This window comes from Athene cunicularia, assembly GCF_003259725.1.
Source record: "Athene cunicularia isolate RWA chromosome 7 unlocalized genomic scaffold, athCun1 chr7_part1, whole genome shotgun sequence".
Taxonomy (NCBI): domain Eukaryota; kingdom Metazoa; phylum Chordata; class Aves; order Strigiformes; family Strigidae; genus Athene; species Athene cunicularia.
This window is the reverse complement of record NW_020799107.1, coordinates 10,761,122-10,778,273: the sequence shown is the minus strand read 5'-3', so window position 1 is coordinate 10,778,273 and position 17,152 is coordinate 10,761,122. Positions and strand designations below refer to the sequence as shown.

General features: G+C 41.6%; 2 protein-coding genes across 5 annotated transcripts in view; one reads left to right on the top strand and one right to left on the bottom strand.

Annotated features, from left to right (window-relative positions):
- The window catches only part of USP40 (ubiquitin specific peptidase 40), a 38,508-nt gene extending 31,865 nt beyond the window's left edge, over nucleotides 1–6,643 (bottom strand). For 3 of the 4 annotated variants that reach the window (XM_026852836.1, XM_026852837.1, XM_026852839.1), the window contains exons 1-6: nucleotides 6,249–6,643; nucleotides 3,443–3,659; nucleotides 2,848–2,915; nucleotides 1,760–1,873; nucleotides 1,018–1,182; nucleotides 301–447 (exon numbers count right to left, since the gene is read on the bottom strand). In XM_026852836.1, coding sequence (XP_026708637.1) covers nucleotides 301–447; nucleotides 1,018–1,182; nucleotides 1,760–1,873; nucleotides 2,848–2,915; nucleotides 3,443–3,641 — 693 coding nt within the window. In that variant the 5' untranslated portion in view covers nucleotides 3,642–3,659; nucleotides 6,249–6,643. The remainder of the gene's footprint in view (nucleotides 1–300; nucleotides 448–1,017; nucleotides 1,183–1,759; nucleotides 1,874–2,847; nucleotides 2,916–3,442; nucleotides 3,660–6,248) is intronic. The other variant, XM_026852838.1, reaches the window with a different exon arrangement.
- A 3,461-nt stretch (nucleotides 6,644–10,104) lies between these two features.
- LOC113482056 (UDP-glucuronosyltransferase 1-7C-like) overlaps nucleotides 10,105–17,152 on the top strand; it is a 29,921-nt gene continuing 22,873 nt past the window's right edge. Inside the window, exon 1 of the mRNA XM_026852349.1 lies at nucleotides 10,105–10,959. Coding sequence (XP_026708150.1) covers nucleotides 10,114–10,959 — 846 coding nt within the window. The 5' untranslated portion in view covers nucleotides 10,105–10,113. The remainder of the gene's footprint in view (nucleotides 10,960–17,152) is intronic.

Below are 17,152 nucleotides of genomic sequence, written 5' to 3'. Positions count from 1 at the left end.
AAATGCTCAAAGCCAGGTGCCCATAGATGCATGTGAATGAGGTAATACTCTCAAAACTACACACCATCCCATTCACCATTGGCTAGAGTAAAGACTGCAGCAACACTGAAGTCAAGAAAGAGTCACATGAGCTTTTCTTGACATAGTTGCTGATGTTTAAAAAACAGGTCAGATTCTGGTATCCTCTTGTTATACCATCTGATTAAAGATTTTTTTTATTTTGGAGTTAGAACACAGACATAGCAATGTAAACAAAATTCCTATCAGCAAACTGAACACTGAGAATCACCAATTAATTACCTTTGAAGCTTCAACAAGTTTATCACAGGCTCCGCATCGATACAAGTTCTCATTTTCAAAGTATTCTTCCTCTACATACATGTTCCACAGGGCCTCCTCCAAGCCAGCAACACCTTTTACTGCCACTGTTAGGTCTAAGAAATCTTCCTATGAAGAAGTACAACAAAAAAATAAGATAATAAGTGGCGTAAGTTCACAGTACATTAGAAAGATACTCAACCCATTCACTACCGCAGATGTAAGCATTCATTTTGCTTTCATTGCTGGTGGAGAAAAACCCCCATACATCCACAGAATAGAAATTAATTAAGAAAAAAATCCAACTTTTTCTAAATTACAGAGAGCATAGAAGACTGTAAAGGTATGTTTTACTGTTGTTAACCCACTGTTTGGCTCTCTGCTAACTACATCTACTAAAGGCAATGCTTGCCAACTCAGAAGATGCAATAACACTTGTTTTTTTATCTCTGAGTCACAGACTGATGTAGGTGGTTTAGAAAATGTCAGCCAAGACTTAACAACAAAGTCATGCGTAATTTTCATGTTCTCAAGTCTACAGCACCCTAGCCAATACACACAATCTAGATTCAACAAGGTTATCAGTGACAATCAAGAAAGATATCATTATTTTGGGAGTTTTAAACAAACTAACAAAACATTTAAAGTATCTTTATCAGACTGAACAGAAACCTATCCTGGATAATCATCTGGATTTACCTGTCTCTCACTGATATTCTTGCATTCTTTACAAACAATCTGGTTGACAACAATCCCATGGTACAATCTGTTAATAAGATCATGACCTGAAGTCCCCACAAGGGAACTTTCCAAAGCACTGAACAGAATCCGATTTAATTCCTGAACATCATGCTGCCTCATTTCCTGCATGATAAAAAAAACAAACGAAAAAATAAAAATGCCATCTGCTTTGCTTACTGCTTAAAAACAATAGTATATTGTGTGACAAAGACGGCTGCCTTGATGACTACCCATATATTTACTACCTTAAGTAGTAAATTACTACCTTTATTATTATTATTTGTTATTCTTAATTTAGCTGTGCTCTCTGAGTAGCTACAAGTACATAAACTATAACCCAGATAAGATACTTTCACTTGGGTAGATTTAGACTAAACTCTAAGACAAGTTACACACTTCAATTTAGGTAAGAATCTAAGTATTTGAGGACAAAAAACCTAATTACTGTTGGAAAAACATTCCCGTAAAAACAAAGAAAAATCTAAAAGAACAATTTTCTTCTGTTAATCACTGTAAATAGTTTGCACACACTTCATATGGAGATACAATAGCATACAACAATAGCTGACCCAATTCAATGCTATCTCCACAGCTTGAAGTATTTTAAGATATTTCTTAAATGTCAGACTTCAAAAAAAAAAAATCTTCTGCATTCAGGAAAAAGGTTAGGAATTATGGCATCACTGATGGCAATTTGTACCTCATGGCTGTTCCACCCGAAGCTCTCGGTAAGGTCTGTTGTAGATGCAGCCTGCTGGTCCAAGAGCAGAAGCTGAGCAAATAACCGCTGAAGTTGTAATGGAATTATTCGAACCTAAAAATAAAAACAAGATATACCCAACAGATTAGAAACAGTCTTCAAACTAATCATTTAAATAAAAAGAATTTAGTATAAAACCTGTAATAAACCACCGCTGTCTATGACTTTCATAACACAGGTTGCTCATTTCACACCAAAACATCCACCAGACTTGGTTCCCAAAAATCTACACTGCCTCACCTTACTCAGCCAAATGCAGTCATGGAACAAACATACAGATCAAAATTAAGACAACACCATAGTAAAAAAGGACAATTTTCTCTGATCTTTTTCATAACACCAAACCCCAAGAACATAGCTACAAGACATCATGATATACAGATCTAACATGTGCTACTCCTTGCTCAGTAAAGGGTTTGGTGGTGGGGTGGAACAAGATGGAAAGGATAATGGTTAATGTCAGCAAGGCTACCTATATTCATCTTTGAGTGACAAAGAAAAAAATTTTCCAAGCAACCAGTGTGTCACTTTGACCTGACAACTAAAGAATAAAATTCTGTAGTCAACTTTAATAAGCACTTTTTAAACAAAGATTAAATTCCAGTCCCATACCATCTTGTGCATGGGTGGGCTGCTAAACCTTCAGAGCGCCACACTGCAGTCATCTAGCCTGCACATATTTACTTTTTTTTTCTGGTAATAAGTCAGTCAAAGCACGGAAGCTTCAATTATGAAAGAGAAAAATCTAAAAAAAGACAGTACAGAATTTGAGATTGTTCCTGCCCCACTCAAAGTGATCTCTGCTATAAATTTCAGCAGAAAGCGGCTCAATATCTTACTTCTGAAGCAAAAGCTTATGGCACTGAAAACTTACAACTGTGTGAAAAATCAAGTATCGGCCAACCACACTGTCTTTCAGTATCAAAATTAGGCTTTCATTCATTCTCATGAGAAGTTCATGTGAATTGAAAAAACGTTCTTCCAAATCAACATTCAGCAGTTACTATCGACAAGGAAATTTTAAATACCTTTGCATCTGGTTTACTGCTATTATCCAGAGACCCGAGTTCTTCAGGTCCAAGAGAGAACAGTGCTTCTGTAATTGTAAAGAAAAATGCCTATTTAAAAAAAGACAATATCCGCCTTTAAAGATTTATTGTATTTTAACTGTCAAGCCTTATAATGCTATTTTTTTGGCAAATTAAGACTTTAACAACATTTCTGAACATCATTCATCCTCACAACTGGTTCAAGCTATAACAATAAAGCAGAAGTAAGCATTAAAGTCTTTAGATTGCAAAATATTTTTTCAGGAATTGTAGGGGTTACATTAAAAAAAATGAATGACACTTTAGACAGCATTAACTTCTTTATTTACACAAACTGTAACTGTCCACCTGTAAGAAAAAGTAACGTTTACAATACTTACATTTAGTGCTGAAGTGATGATACTAATTTTACAGACCAGTAGCTCTGTGTATTCCGTAACAACTAATTTGAAGCAAACTAAACCAAACTATTCCTGAAAACAATCTGTGTCTGTGGTGCTTCTTTAATAATGAGAAATGCAAGTCACTGTAAAATATCAATGCCAGTATTACTTTAAGATTTTGACCACATTACCTCTAAATTCAGGTGTGAAAAGCAGAGTCTGCAGAAGGGAATTGAGGTAGCAGGTCCCACCCTGATTTTTGATACCACTTAGGTTGGTGAAATCCCTGGGAGCTGGAGGCTCAGAATCTCTGGGCTTTGATTTCTTCCCTTTTTCACGATGATTGTTCGAAATGAAGGAAAAATCCTCTTCAAATAAGTTCCCAAACATTGTGAAGGCAAAATAGTCCTTTAAAAGTACAAAATAATCTATTTACTATAAAAAACGCAACTGAATCCACCCACCTCTAATCCTTCAAGACGAACCTTTCAGCTCTGACTGAAGGAATTGTTCATAAATTTTTTCCTCTTATTCTGTTCATTCTGAAAATGCGTGTCGGATTCATATAAAAAGTGTGCACTAACATAACAAAAAAGGGAGAATTAAAAGCATTTATGTTAGCACAAGTCTGAAGAGAATTTTAACTAGAATCAAATAGATCACATTTTAATTCTGCATAAGGAAAAAGACGCATAGCAAAATAAATCGATCCTTCTAAACACCTATAATTAACTAGTGCTCAGGTTGCCCAGCTTCCTGAAGGAAAGGTATGTAAAGGCCTCTCAAAATCCCTGCGTTGTCTCTCAACAAATCCATGTGCACAAGTACCTATCTCTCATATTGTCCAGTTCAGATGGGAAGTGTATTAAATAGTTGAAAATACAGTAGTATTTTATGAAAATATCTTGTTTCCAGACATTTGGGCCAGAAACTCAATGGCAATTAATTCTTCCTACGGAAAGTTTTTCAGTCCTTTCTGGAAGCCTTGCACCCTCTCACGATGTGCCAGGACTCCCAAAGCTAGCTCCCTTTTGTTTTGTACTTGTCAATTCATAATTTCATTTGGGATGCTATAGTTCTTGCATTAGCAGTATGTAATCAAGGAATTATACTGAAGCGGTGAATAATCATTCCCCTATTCTCCTTCATTCTGCATGCAATTTCACAGATTTTTATCATATTCCACTCAGATATCTCTTCCAAAGAAAAAGCTTCCATAAAGACACATTCATTCCTACAAGTGAACTTGCTCTCTATCTTTGGTTATCTTCATCTACCTCCTCTGAACCCCTTAAACTTCTCCTTCACCTGTTTCTGAGATCAGAGAACCAAATCTGCTTATAATATTCAAAATGCACGCAAACCATGGCCATCTATAGCTAAATAATAATAATACCCTGGTTTATTCTCTTTTTGTACAACTGTTAAGCACTAAGCTACCTTTTTTTAAGCAATGTTTATAATTACCCCAAGGTCTCACTCCTGTTTGTTCACTTCAAACCCCACCACTATATACGCACTTTACAGATATACACGTGTGTGTGTGTGTGTGTGTATAAAACCATAAAGCTGTGATCATCTCTGCCCCATGCTACCACTCTTTGGGGTCACCTGCTATTGCTTCATTCAAGTGCCTGTTAGCATAAAGACTTTAAAGCTTCACTGACGGCACTAGTCTTTATGGCAATATATCAGCCGATTCAACAAGAAAAATTAATCATCTCAACATTCACTGTTTATTTCTGGTATTTATGATATGCTTGAACACAGGCCCTAGTGAAAATACAAATAAACTCTCCCTCCCCCACCTCTGTGACAGTCAAGCTTCTGTTTCCTATCTTTTCACTAATTATTGAATCAAGCAACAAATTTCTTCTCCTGTGTCAGTTTAATTTAAGAGCTTTCAGTGCCAAGCCTTGTTGAATGCCTCTTGAAAATCTGAATGTAGTTGATAGCTTCAACCAACTGGCAGTTCATCAGGCAACTCCTAAACTCTTTTTATAAAATAACATTACATTAAGCCCATTTTAGTCCTTCCCACAGTAGAGCAGTTTTTAGGCAAAAGGCTACACTCAGAGCAGCTGACTATGAAGCAGCATAGCAGTGTTCTCTCTGCTTGTTCAGTAATGCTTCTTTAGCACTTCATACAATAGATATGCCCCTATAAACCCCCACAAAATAAAATAACATGGCTGGGGATACTTCTTAATAAACATAAATAGGAAAGAAATAATTTTTATCTCTTCACATTAGACTTGTCTAGCTCTTATACATTGACTGCCTAAAAAAAAAAAAAGTTTGTAAAGGTCCCACTTCCCATGCTTCAGAAAAAATTACCAGCTTTAGTACTCTTCCCAAACTGTCTCGCAGCCTTCATTCATTTTTCCAGCTAGACCTACTGAACTTTATAGTATTTAGCCACCCAAAGATTAGGACCCGTCCCGTTTTCCTCATCCAAATGCACAACAGCTTGCTTCTAATAGGTTAGTTCACCATAAAAACGCATATATCTAGGAGACAGCAATCATCTTACTAACAGTCTGCTGTATCCACCCACCACTCTAGAGAAGCACTTCAGCAGGACAGTGCCAAATCCTCCCTCGCTCCTTATTTCTCAATCCGCAAAGCTCTGCTGCTAGCGGCTTCCTTCCCTTAAAAATCATACAGTAAAAATCATACAATAATATAGATTAGAGCAAATCTCTGGATGAAGTCTCTGGTCCAATGCCCTCACAAAGCAGGGTCAACTTTGAGCACATCGCTTATTAGGGCCTTGTCCTGCTAAAGTTAGAATAACTCCAAGAAAGGAGATCCCCAAACCCCTTTAAGTCCCTGCCCTATACTCCTGATGTCTGATGGGAACCTCCCATGTTGTAACTCGGTCTCGCACTTCTCATCCTACCCCAGCACACTCCCTACAAGAATCAGGCTGCAGCTATGCCCTCCCGACAGTAGTAAAGTCTTCACCTCGCCTCTCCTTCTCCAGCATGAACTCACCTGGCTCCCCCTCCCATATGCTCCAGCCCTGGAGTCCCACGGAGCTGAGCTCAGTCTTTAGACGCGGTCTCACCGGCACCGAAGAGAAGACGAAGGACCGGTGCCCTGGGCCTGCCGCCCGGCCGGCCGGCCGGCCCACAGCGCGGCGGGCTGGAGGGGCACTGTCCCCCGCCGCCGCCTAGCCAGACTCACCGCTCAGAGTCAGCACATGGAGCCGGGCCGGCGCCTACCGCCACGGCCCCGCGGCCACCGCCATGTTTGTTGGGGCGCCGCGCAAAGCACGCTGGGACCTAAAGGCCGCCGCGGCTCCGGGACTTCACGCAACCTGGCGAAGCCCCGGCGAGAGACCAGCGGCGCCCCCTCGCTCCACAGAGCCAAGGACACCTCCCGCAAGGGGCGGGAAGGAAATGCCGGGAACGAGCGCCGATGCGAACCGCAGACCGAGCGGCACCGGGGCCTGCCGGGAGTGGTAGTGCAGCGCCACAGCGTCCCAGCGCCAGCGGAGGGAGCCCTGCAAGGCCTTATGGGGGATGTAGTTTCCCGCCGGCCGAGGTGCATGCTGGGAGTCGGCCTGCCGGTGGCGGGGGGAACACCTTCCCGTCGCGGGGGGGACGGCGGCAAGGATTGCTATGGAGACCCCGCGGCCTGCGCTGCCTCGGCGGCCCGAGGGCCCGGAGTGTTAACTAAATTTAGGCCCAAAAGAACCCCCTAAGGCTTAGTTTGAAGTTTTTAGAAGGCAGGCATTCTGTATTGCTGTGCTGGATGCACGGGGGATCGCTCCACCTAACGTGCATGCCAAAAGACAAAAGCACACATTATATACAATAAAATAAATGAATATTCATGTAATTTCCAAGAAGTACACACCTCTTTCCAGAGGATCTAGTGCATATGTTAATACACTGAGCAAGCGTACTAAAATCTGGGGAAGGGTCTCTGAGGGGCTTCCATGGGGGTTTTCAGTGGTCCATGGTGGTCTCTAGTGGTTGTTGAAGAGATGTCTCTTAAGTGTCCTTTCCATGAACTCTTGAGGTTTTTTTCATATAAGGCCTCGGCTCATTGCTGTCTCTGTAAAGTTTCTCAGCTTTCTTATCTTTGATTACCACAGGTGTCTGCTGGTTTCTCTGCCCTCCCCAGGATGTACCCATGACACTTGCAAAAATTTTGTCCTTGGGTGTATTCTTATCTGAGACCCCTTAGAGCAGTTAGCACCAAGTGCTTGCAGGCATCAGCTAGCAGGCATCAGGAGGAATCACAGAATCATCTTGGTTGGAAAAGCCCTTGAAGCTCCTCCAGTCCAACCATGAACCTCACACTGACCATTCCCAACTCCACCAGATCCCTCAGCGCTGGGTCAACCCGACTCTTCAACCCCTCCAGGGATGGGGACACCCCCCCTGCCCTGGGCAGCCCATTCCAATGCCCAACAACCCCTTCTGGAAAGAAATGCTTCCTAAGAGCCAGTCTGACCCTGCCCTAGTGCAGCTTGAGGTCATTCCTTCTTGTTCTGGAGGCCCAGCCTGCCCCAGCCCAGCTTCTGCCTGGTAGTAGACCTGGCAGAGAAGGAAAGAAACACATCTCTGCCCTGATCCAAATCTTTCAGACCATCACCAAGGCCAGGCCCTGCTGAAGCTTTCTGAAAAACATAGCCAGGGATGAAGCTCTATGTACCAGCCTTGTAGCACAAGGCACTCCACTGCAAGGAAGAGCCCTCAGAGAGGCTGTGGCTTCTTCTTCTCCTGCCTCTTCTGGGCCAGTTGCCTCCCTGAGGTCATGTTGCCCCATGAGGTGCTGTCCAGGGCTTGTACCACCATTGGGGTTTTAAATACAAGGGAGCCTGCCCGGTAATCAGAGATAAACTCCTTCTTTGAAATAAGGAGGTGTGCACTGCTGCCTTCCTAATGCTGCCACCAAGTCGAGTAACTCAGCTGGCACCTCACTTGCTGCCAGCCGTAACTCTCCCTATAGTTTTGCTGTGATCATGTGCATCATGCCAACATGGCCACAGAGCCACAGGCAGCAGTCGTGCCAGCACAATGTCTCTCCTTCCTGCTGCAGCCATCCAGCACAGCCCCTCTCTCTTGGGGTTGCTTGTCCATGCACCCCCCAGCATCCCCCAGCCATGTGACTTCTTACCCAAGTTCAGAGTTCCCACTGTCTTCTTGCAATGATGACCATGTGTGAGAGGTAAGCAACTCTTTATCTTGCACTCCCTTGAACCCAGCAAAGTTTAACTCATCAGGAAACCCTTGCCAGATAACCAACCCAACTGAGCAAATTGCTGGCAAACTCTCACTCAGAAATGCCTCTAAGGTACTGATTAACTTTGCCTGAGCTGTGCTTGCTTTTGCACCCACTTCCTTCACGTTAAGAGTGCTGGAAGGATTGGATGGCAAATTTGTTCTGCTGCAGAAGGGAGGGGAGGACAGGACATTTCCCTAACAGATGTCTGCTTACCCCTCTTCAACCAATGGGAGGGTGCCAAAAAAAAAAAAAAAAAAAAAAAAAAAAAAATTCCAAAGATCATGTTTAAGTGCAGTTTATAGAAAGCTGGAAATAATAACATGTTTTAGTTATTACTCTTTTTTATTTTTCTTACAGTTTATAATAGCATAAAAGGTCCTGAGAGTATTTTTTCATTTTTCTCTCAGAACTTCTCCCCCAGTTCTGAAGGTCAAATATTTTGTCTTCAGAAAAGTTATCAAGTGGCTGAAAGAAAACTGCATTTTGCCGCTTACTCAGTCGTTTCCCTACACAAGAAAAAAGTTACAGGCATTGGTAAAGTGGAAAAAATAAATAAAAAGACTGATAGGAAAACTTGCAGAAAACGATACCTAATCAGTTTCATTGCATTGACCATGGTACAGAAGGAGAGAAAAGAAGTGTTCCTGAGGGACAGAGACTGCATGGCTCTATAAATATCCTTGTTTCATTATTTTTCCATGTCATGGTGCCATTTAGGCATCTAATCTTTTCAGATCAATAACATCAAAAGCAGTGCTGTGAAGCTGATGGCTCTTACAAGCCCATGCTTGTGCCTGAAGCTACTTGTGAGGTAAGTCAGGTCCGATACCTGGGCTCACACCCGAGGCTCTACTGAGCGGTCCAAGCCACATGAGGAGTAGTAGTCCTTAAAACACATTTTGTCCTATGTCTGGCCTCTACCTGATGTATAGGCAAGTGGTGAGGAGTTTTCAGCTGCCTGAGAGGGCCATCTTGCAGCCTGTGAAACAACTGCATTGCTTCTCTGCAGCAAGAACCTGGGCTTCAGCTTCACAGATCTCTGCCTCAGCTGCCAGATCAGCCTCTCTCAATGTCTCTTCTTGGTGTCTGTAGACTCTGGACATTCTCACTAGCTCAGAAGATTTGGTTCATCTGCCCTCTCCCCTTAATCCTGAGGGTCTCCTGTTCTGTCCTCAGAGAAATTATCTGAACATCCATGTCTCGAATCACAATGAAATTTGTTGAGGCTGTTCTCATTTGGTACTGTGTTGGAGTTGTTTGCACCAGACTTATATTCCTTGGTCCTGGCCAAGGTGTAAGATTGGACACATCAACGAGCAAGAGAGAAGTCCTAAGAAATCTGACTGGCATACTGAGGAGCTAGTTCGCTGTTGAACACTAAGGAACTCTGATGACTCAGCACAGGAAAGTGTCACCACATATGGCTTTACAAGTAATGAGAAGAAGAAAAAAAAACAAAAAACAACAAATCATCTATAGTCCAAAGCAGTGAATCATTAACTAGAAGATTATGACAGAGCAGCACAATGCCTCTGATAAAGCCATCAGCTTCTTTCAAAAGCATATTCAAGCTACAGCCTGAAGAATACTCTTCCACAGTCTGTACTCTGACGACAGGAACATGACTCTGAGGCTTTGCTGTGCCTGGATTTTTATCCTCCTTCTTCCTGGCCTCTCAGATGGAGGGAAACTCCTGGTGGTGCCCATGGTTGGAAGCCACTGGCTTAGCATGCAACAAGTGGTTGAAAAACTCGTCGAGAGAGGACATGAAGTGGTGGTGGTTGTACCAGAAGTAACCTGGCATATGAAAACAACACAGGCATACACGGTGAAAACATACCCTGTGTCTCACACATTAGAAGAGCTGAATAATGCCTTTCATGAGTATGTTACCACTCACCTGAAGGACCTGCCTTTCCCACTGAACACTCTAGCAATGTACAACAGCTCAGTGCATGTTTTCCATACGTTCTTTTCTCAGTGCAAGGACCTGTTCAGCAGCAAGGAGACCCTGCAGTACTTGAATCAAAGCAGCTTTGATGCTATCCTAACAGATCCCGTTTTTATGTGCGGAGCAACACTTGCTAAGTATTTTTCTCTTCCGTTTGTGTTCTTCATGAGAGGATTTCCTTGCAACTTACACTACAAAGCACCGCAGTGCCCAAGTCCTCTGTCCTACATCCCGAGACTATTTACCTTCAACTCAGATCACATGACTTTTTTCCAGCGAGTGGAAAATGCATTGGTTTCCCTCCTGGAGCTTAGGTACTGTAACGGTTTCTATGACGAAGCAGTAAAGTTTTCCTCTGAAGTTCTTCAGAGAGATGTATCCCTGCTCGACCTCCTGAACTCTGCTTCTGTTTGGCTTCTGAGATTTGACTTTGTGTTTGAGTATGTCAGACCAGTGATGCCCAATATGGTCTTTATTGGAGGTATAAATTGTGCTCAGAAGAAACCACTGTCTAAGGTATGTTCTTTTTCCTCCAAATTACACATTTTCCAATAAATTGTGATTACATTGTTTCTGGAATTTTAGTGCTATTTAATTATTATTTTTTTTTAATTTCTGGTAATTGTTTAATACAATCAGGTTTTGGCAGTTGTTTTCCACAGATGGAAATCAAATTACCTTGATGGAGGAAGATGACTTAATTGAATTAATGAGGATTTTCTGGCAAGTCCAACAAAAAATGGAGTTCATTTGCCAGCTACAAATTACTGTCTTCAGTGAATGTGTATTATTCGCCAACTAGATGCAGTTTTGTTTTCATTTTCATGGAGACTGGCATATAGTTCTTTCACCTGACTAAAATGCCAAAGACCATGCTCTGCGAGTCATCTTTTGTTCTTAACTCTAGGCTCAAAGTCAGTTAATTTGCTTTGGTTGTGTTTTCATAACATATAGTTTCCAAACTGGCTGTCTATGTGCAGTCATTTCTGTTTGTAGGTCACAGTGAACCATAAACGTCATGTTGAAATGGAACGTATTAATCTAAAATAGTGTATTTGGTGACACTTGAATGCAAAACTCAGATAAGTTTTCATACCTATTTCTTGACATTTGCTTTTACCAGAGTTGCTCTGCAGGGTTTTTAAAGCTAATCTTGAGATTTAAGTCTATCTCGATCATTACCGTATAGTCTCTAAACCAATTAAGAGCACTACATCTTTCTAGGCACAAAGCAGGACACAAATCTCTTTCCTATGAAATTACTCCCTCACTTTTGAATTGTGGTCACACGCTATCACAGCACAATTCCATTAAAATATCTTTGAGATTAAGGGTTTTTTTCTTTCTTCTTTCAGTTTTATACTCTTTGATAGGCTTATTCAGAGTCCACTAAGCAAAGAATAAGGCAAATAAAAAGTAATATTATAAATCAGAATATTAGAATAATAATATAAATGTTAGGCTCAAGAGAGTGGCACTTTAGAGTTAAGAGGCAAATTCTTGCTGGTTGCATGATGTAAGTCTTCACTTCTGTATCTTGAAGGTCTCAGAGCTGCAGTTTGTAACCTTGTTTCAAGAGTAGAGTCATTCTGCCCTCGTTTTATACCTAGCATCTTCCATCTTCACACTGACATTTATCATTTGGTGGAAATCACATATTCCAAACCTGAAAAAAACTTGTGTACATTCCTCCTACCCTCAGCCCGCTTTTTATAGCTACATTTTCTACAGAGAGCAGAGGAATTTCTCCTATTTCACTTTGAACAGAGCACAGCAACAAGGCAGTAATGCAGTAGAGTGTAAACAAATGTGAAGTGAGTCATATGAGAGAAAAATCTGCCTATCTGCACACAGTGCTAAGACCTGGGTTGATCATTACTGTTCACAAATACAATCATGTGATAAGAATAGATAGTTCTCCAACATCTGGTAGCTCGTTTCTCAACAGACAAGAAAACCAAAGATTAGGATGACTAGGAAAGGGAGAGAGAACAAGAGATTCAAAATGTGCTTTCTTTTCTCAGACGAGGAGCTTAAGTCACAGACTCTTCTGTTACACCCCTTGCCATAGTTTTCCACAGGCAGCGAGATCCGGCTTTGTGGCCTCATTCCAGAAGAGGGCTCCTTTCTGCCGTATCTGGTGTGGTCCCGCAGAGTCCCTGACGGCGCCGGCGTGCTGAGGAGCGCATGCTCTTGCAGAACTGGGCATATGATTTTATGCAGAACAGAGCTGGGAATTAAATTCCAAATTCTCTGACCCTCCTGAGCCGTAAATATCATCCACAGCCTGCAGTCTCAGAGAGAGTGGGAGAACATAGGACCACAGGACTGGGCCTGAGGAGGAACAGAGGCTGCACTTACTCATTGACTAAAATAACCTCACTGGCTGCCTCAGGCTGCATTTCCTCTTGCCTTGTACTTTGCATAGACATCTGTCTCCGTAGCAATTACATATTCATTAACAGACACATAAATCCAGTTGCCAAGTCGTAATGTGTCTGGAGATTTTATACAAGGCTTGCAGGACCAGTATCATGACTGAGCAGAGATCCTGTGCCAGGTCATCCTCTAATGGCTCCAGAAGTACCTGAAGGCTGTCATGGTAAGTGGTCCCTCATTAGGGGGACATCACAAATGAACTCAGACTGTGAACCCTGAGACACTGATGAAGATCTCATCTTTAGACAAACTTAATGCAAAGTTGCTTTCTTTGGGCAGCTCATAAAAAAAAAGCTCATACGGTTTGATCAAAGCAAAGTTCAGAAATGTAAGCTACAGCAGCCTTTTAAAGTTGTTCATGGGTGGTTTTGGTTTTTTTTTTTTAATAACCTAACATACCCATTACTTACTTAAGCAACTGGTTAACTTAAAACATTAAAACAACTCCAGATTTCAGTTGGTAGCTACTCAAGTAAAGGAGAATTGTAACTGAATAAAGACCCTGTCGATGGTCCCTCCAGCACAGGGAATAAGAAAACATGGCCTGTTCTGAAACCCTCCTGCCAGAGCCAGCAGCATCTGGGAAGCTCTGATAAGGAGATGTTTCTAACTGCTCCTCTGAAGTATGCAATTAAAGTGGAAATCAAAGACTTTGGCAAGAAGCCAGAGAATACAGTAAGCAGTACCAAAGCGCCCACACATACCTGGAACACAATGACACACTTTTCAAAAGCCTGCACAACCCAAACATCACTTTGTGTGACCTCAGAAGGGATCCCGTCATGTCTGCGGGTACTGTTAATTTGCTAACATGGGTAGCTAAAATTAGTACAGCTATAGGGGAACTCTTATTTTCAGCACTGAAGCAGTAATCATCACTTTGTTCATGAACCAAATACTAGGGTCAGGTTTTTTGTGCCATATTCAAGGTGTTGATGAACCTAGTGGTGGTCCAGAGGAGCCTGATACCATGTCAGCATCTGTTTATTATACTTTTGTAAAGGATGTTGAGCACCTTTAAAGCAGACAATAATGTTCATATCTGCCATATATTACAGTGACAAAATACACAACACATCAGGCAAGTAAAAGCAGCTCTACTTTTGAACTCTCTTTTTGAAAAAGAAAGTTTAGCCATCATGCATGGTACATCTTCAATGCACAGTACATATCAACCTGAAATGGCTGCTCTAATCAAACATCTCATTGTCCTCCTCAGTTTGCTCTTGTCCACATTCCTCTGCCTCCCATATTTTGAGGAAGAGATATTGAAGAAAGCTGTAAACCACAGTTCTTTCACAAAGATTCCCTGATATCAGATGGAACTACTGCCTTAGTTTCCCTTTCTGTGGGAAGTTTTTCTTGTGGTTAAATTAAAACACATTCTCTAACATGAGTCTAAAGATGCAGTATTTGACAGGTTTATGCAAGTCTAGAAAGGCTATAAGAGTATTAAATTCACAAATATCAAACACATGGCCCTACAAAAGTTAGGAAATATTCCAATTACAGTTACCTGGGCAGACTTAAATGTCACCTGACTTTCTGTTAGGATACAGTCATTAATTTCAGGATCACATACGTTCATTTTCATATGATTTTGATTCACTGTGTAGGAGAGAGCTGCCCTAGAAATTATCTGTGTTCTGTGATTTGCTTAGCTGTCTGCTGCTTCTTGCTACCACAAAGACTTAAGAGTTGCAACTTGCAGTCATCACTTTCATGGGTTGTTTTTCCTCTGAAGTCATGCTAGCCAAACTTATCCTGTGCAGGCAAATGCCAGTGTATCTCCATAGCTGTGTAAGGGAGGAATCAGGCAGGTTCCTGTTAGCAGCTATCAATCTGCATTTTTTACTGTAATCCTTTTGCCTGACACTGATTAGCATCATAAAGGGACTGAGTTCAATTACACAAGGATTCGTGCTGACAAAATGGATAAGCCTGATCCATCATCCAGAAAGCCGGGAAATCAAATCACATCATCTGCACACTCTTGCATTTGAGCAACCTTTTCCTTCTTGCAAGACCCAGAGCATAAGGGGGTGAGAAATCCTATCTAACAGGGAAACAAATCCAGTAGACAAGACCAAAACTTTCAGGCTCCCTCAACAAACATTTTCGTTCTAGTTTTAGTGCTGCTTATATAACAAGTAGTTGCTGAGGTACCCATTTGCTATCCTCTTCTCTCACTGTTTGCTGCCCAGGTTAGAAGAAATCCACACATCACAACCAGTCCAACTCAGAGATAAGCAGTTTATTGCGAATTGAACACAAGTTATTGCAGTTTATTGCAAATTAAACCACCAACATTGAAAAACCCAGCAATGTACAACCAAGAAAGACCTGGACCCACAGAGTTAATGAACTGTTAGTCATGAACTGAACTGACATTGGCCGTGAACTCGTGAGTTCATGAATTAGAAACGTTTGCAGGTTTATGTTATCTGAGGTACAATGGTGAACTGCTGTTTTGTAACTTAGTTTTACACCTGATGGGGTAAGTTTAGATGGAAGTTAAATGTGGAGACAGGGAAAAGTTTTCTGTTGGCTACATGTCTTCAAAAAAGTGCATGTTTGCATCAATTAAAAAAAATTAATTTTTCTCATTTGTACCAACTGGGTTTGGCTGTTAAAAAAAGTAAAAAACAAACCCCAGGTACTTTAATATTGATTTCTCATATTTAACTTTACTATAAGTTATGTTTCACTGCACAACTTGCCTCAGCTTCATCAGAAAATAAAATACTTATAAAAAAATACCAAATTACTGCACTCTGTGACAATTCTGACAGCCTTCAATGGCATAAATAACTCCAACACCAGATGGAAGAGTGATTTTAGCGTGCTTTTTATAGACCCAGTACTACCATGTGGGGTCAGCAGTGATTCTGTCCATCCACTCTGTGTATACATGTCTTTTATGGATTCCTGTGCAGCTTAGAGCATATTGTCAGTAAATGTCAGCAAAAGTTGCTGGGTTGCTGATGGTAAGAGGTGTCATGAGGCTGTGGTCCTACTATAGGAAGAAGAAGAGAAGGGTGAAGCACTGAGTTGTAGTCTCAGCTTGGGTGGACGAAGTGTATGATAGGAGACAACACCTTTCTAGTGCTCGCACAGACCTGCTTTTGAAGTACAAACTTCACCTCAACATTTTATAATAATTAACCACCTACCGTGACTCCATTGTGTACAAACTTGTGATTGCCTAAAATGTGACGCGAGTCAAAAGGGCAGAGGTATCATAAGAAAGCATTGCCAAGTGGTGTGTTTGCATAGGTGGAGCAAAGCTACAAAAGCTTGTGAACCACCTCTGGCCTCTCTTGTGCATGGGTTTCTGTCCATCCAGCTCGCAATATGCTGGTGGCGGTGCTGCTCCTCTTCTTGTGCTGCCTGAGTCCTGCCACTGCTGGGAAACTGCTAGTGATCCCAATGGAAGGCAGCCACTGGCTGAGTATGAAGAAAGTGCTGGCTCAGCTGAGCAAGAGAGGCCATGAAATAGTTGTTATCACACCAGACAGCAAAATGCTGATAGATTCCTCAAGGATATATGAAATGAAAACGTATCCTGTACCTTTCAAAAAGGAAGAGATGGAAGAACTTATGCACTCACTTACTGCAAACAGTTTTAGCAAAGAGCCTTTCCTGGTCAGATTTTTGAATACTTGGGATCATTTCCGACAGACCTCTGCCATGTTTCAAGCTTCCTGCAGTTCCTTGCTGTACAACAAAGAGATGATGAAATACATTGAAGAAAGTAAATTTGATGCCATCTTCACAGATCCTCTGACACCCTGTGGACAGATCATTGGTTTGCACTTTTCTATCCCTACTGTTTTCTTCTTGCGGGGTGTCCCATGCGCTATAGACATTCACGCTGCTCAGAGTCCAGACCCACCATCCTATGTCCCACGAATGCTCTCACTCAATACAGATCACATGACGTTCTCTCAGAGAGTGAAAAACTTCCTGATTAGCATTTCAGAGTATTTCACCTGCAGTATAATCTTTTCACCATTTGAAAGCTTGGCCTCAGACTTTCTCCAAAAGCCAATGACAATGACTCAGCTTTTAAGTCATGGATCCATTTGGCTGAAGAGACTTGACTTTGTCTTTGACTATCCCATGCCTGTAATGCCCAATATGATTTTCATTGGAGGCATAAACTGTGGACAGAAGAAACCAGTATCTCAGGTCAGTGACGGGCTGGGAAAGGTTTAACAAAGGAAAAGTTCTGTCAGTCATACACCTGCATGATCTGAGTGAGGTTTAA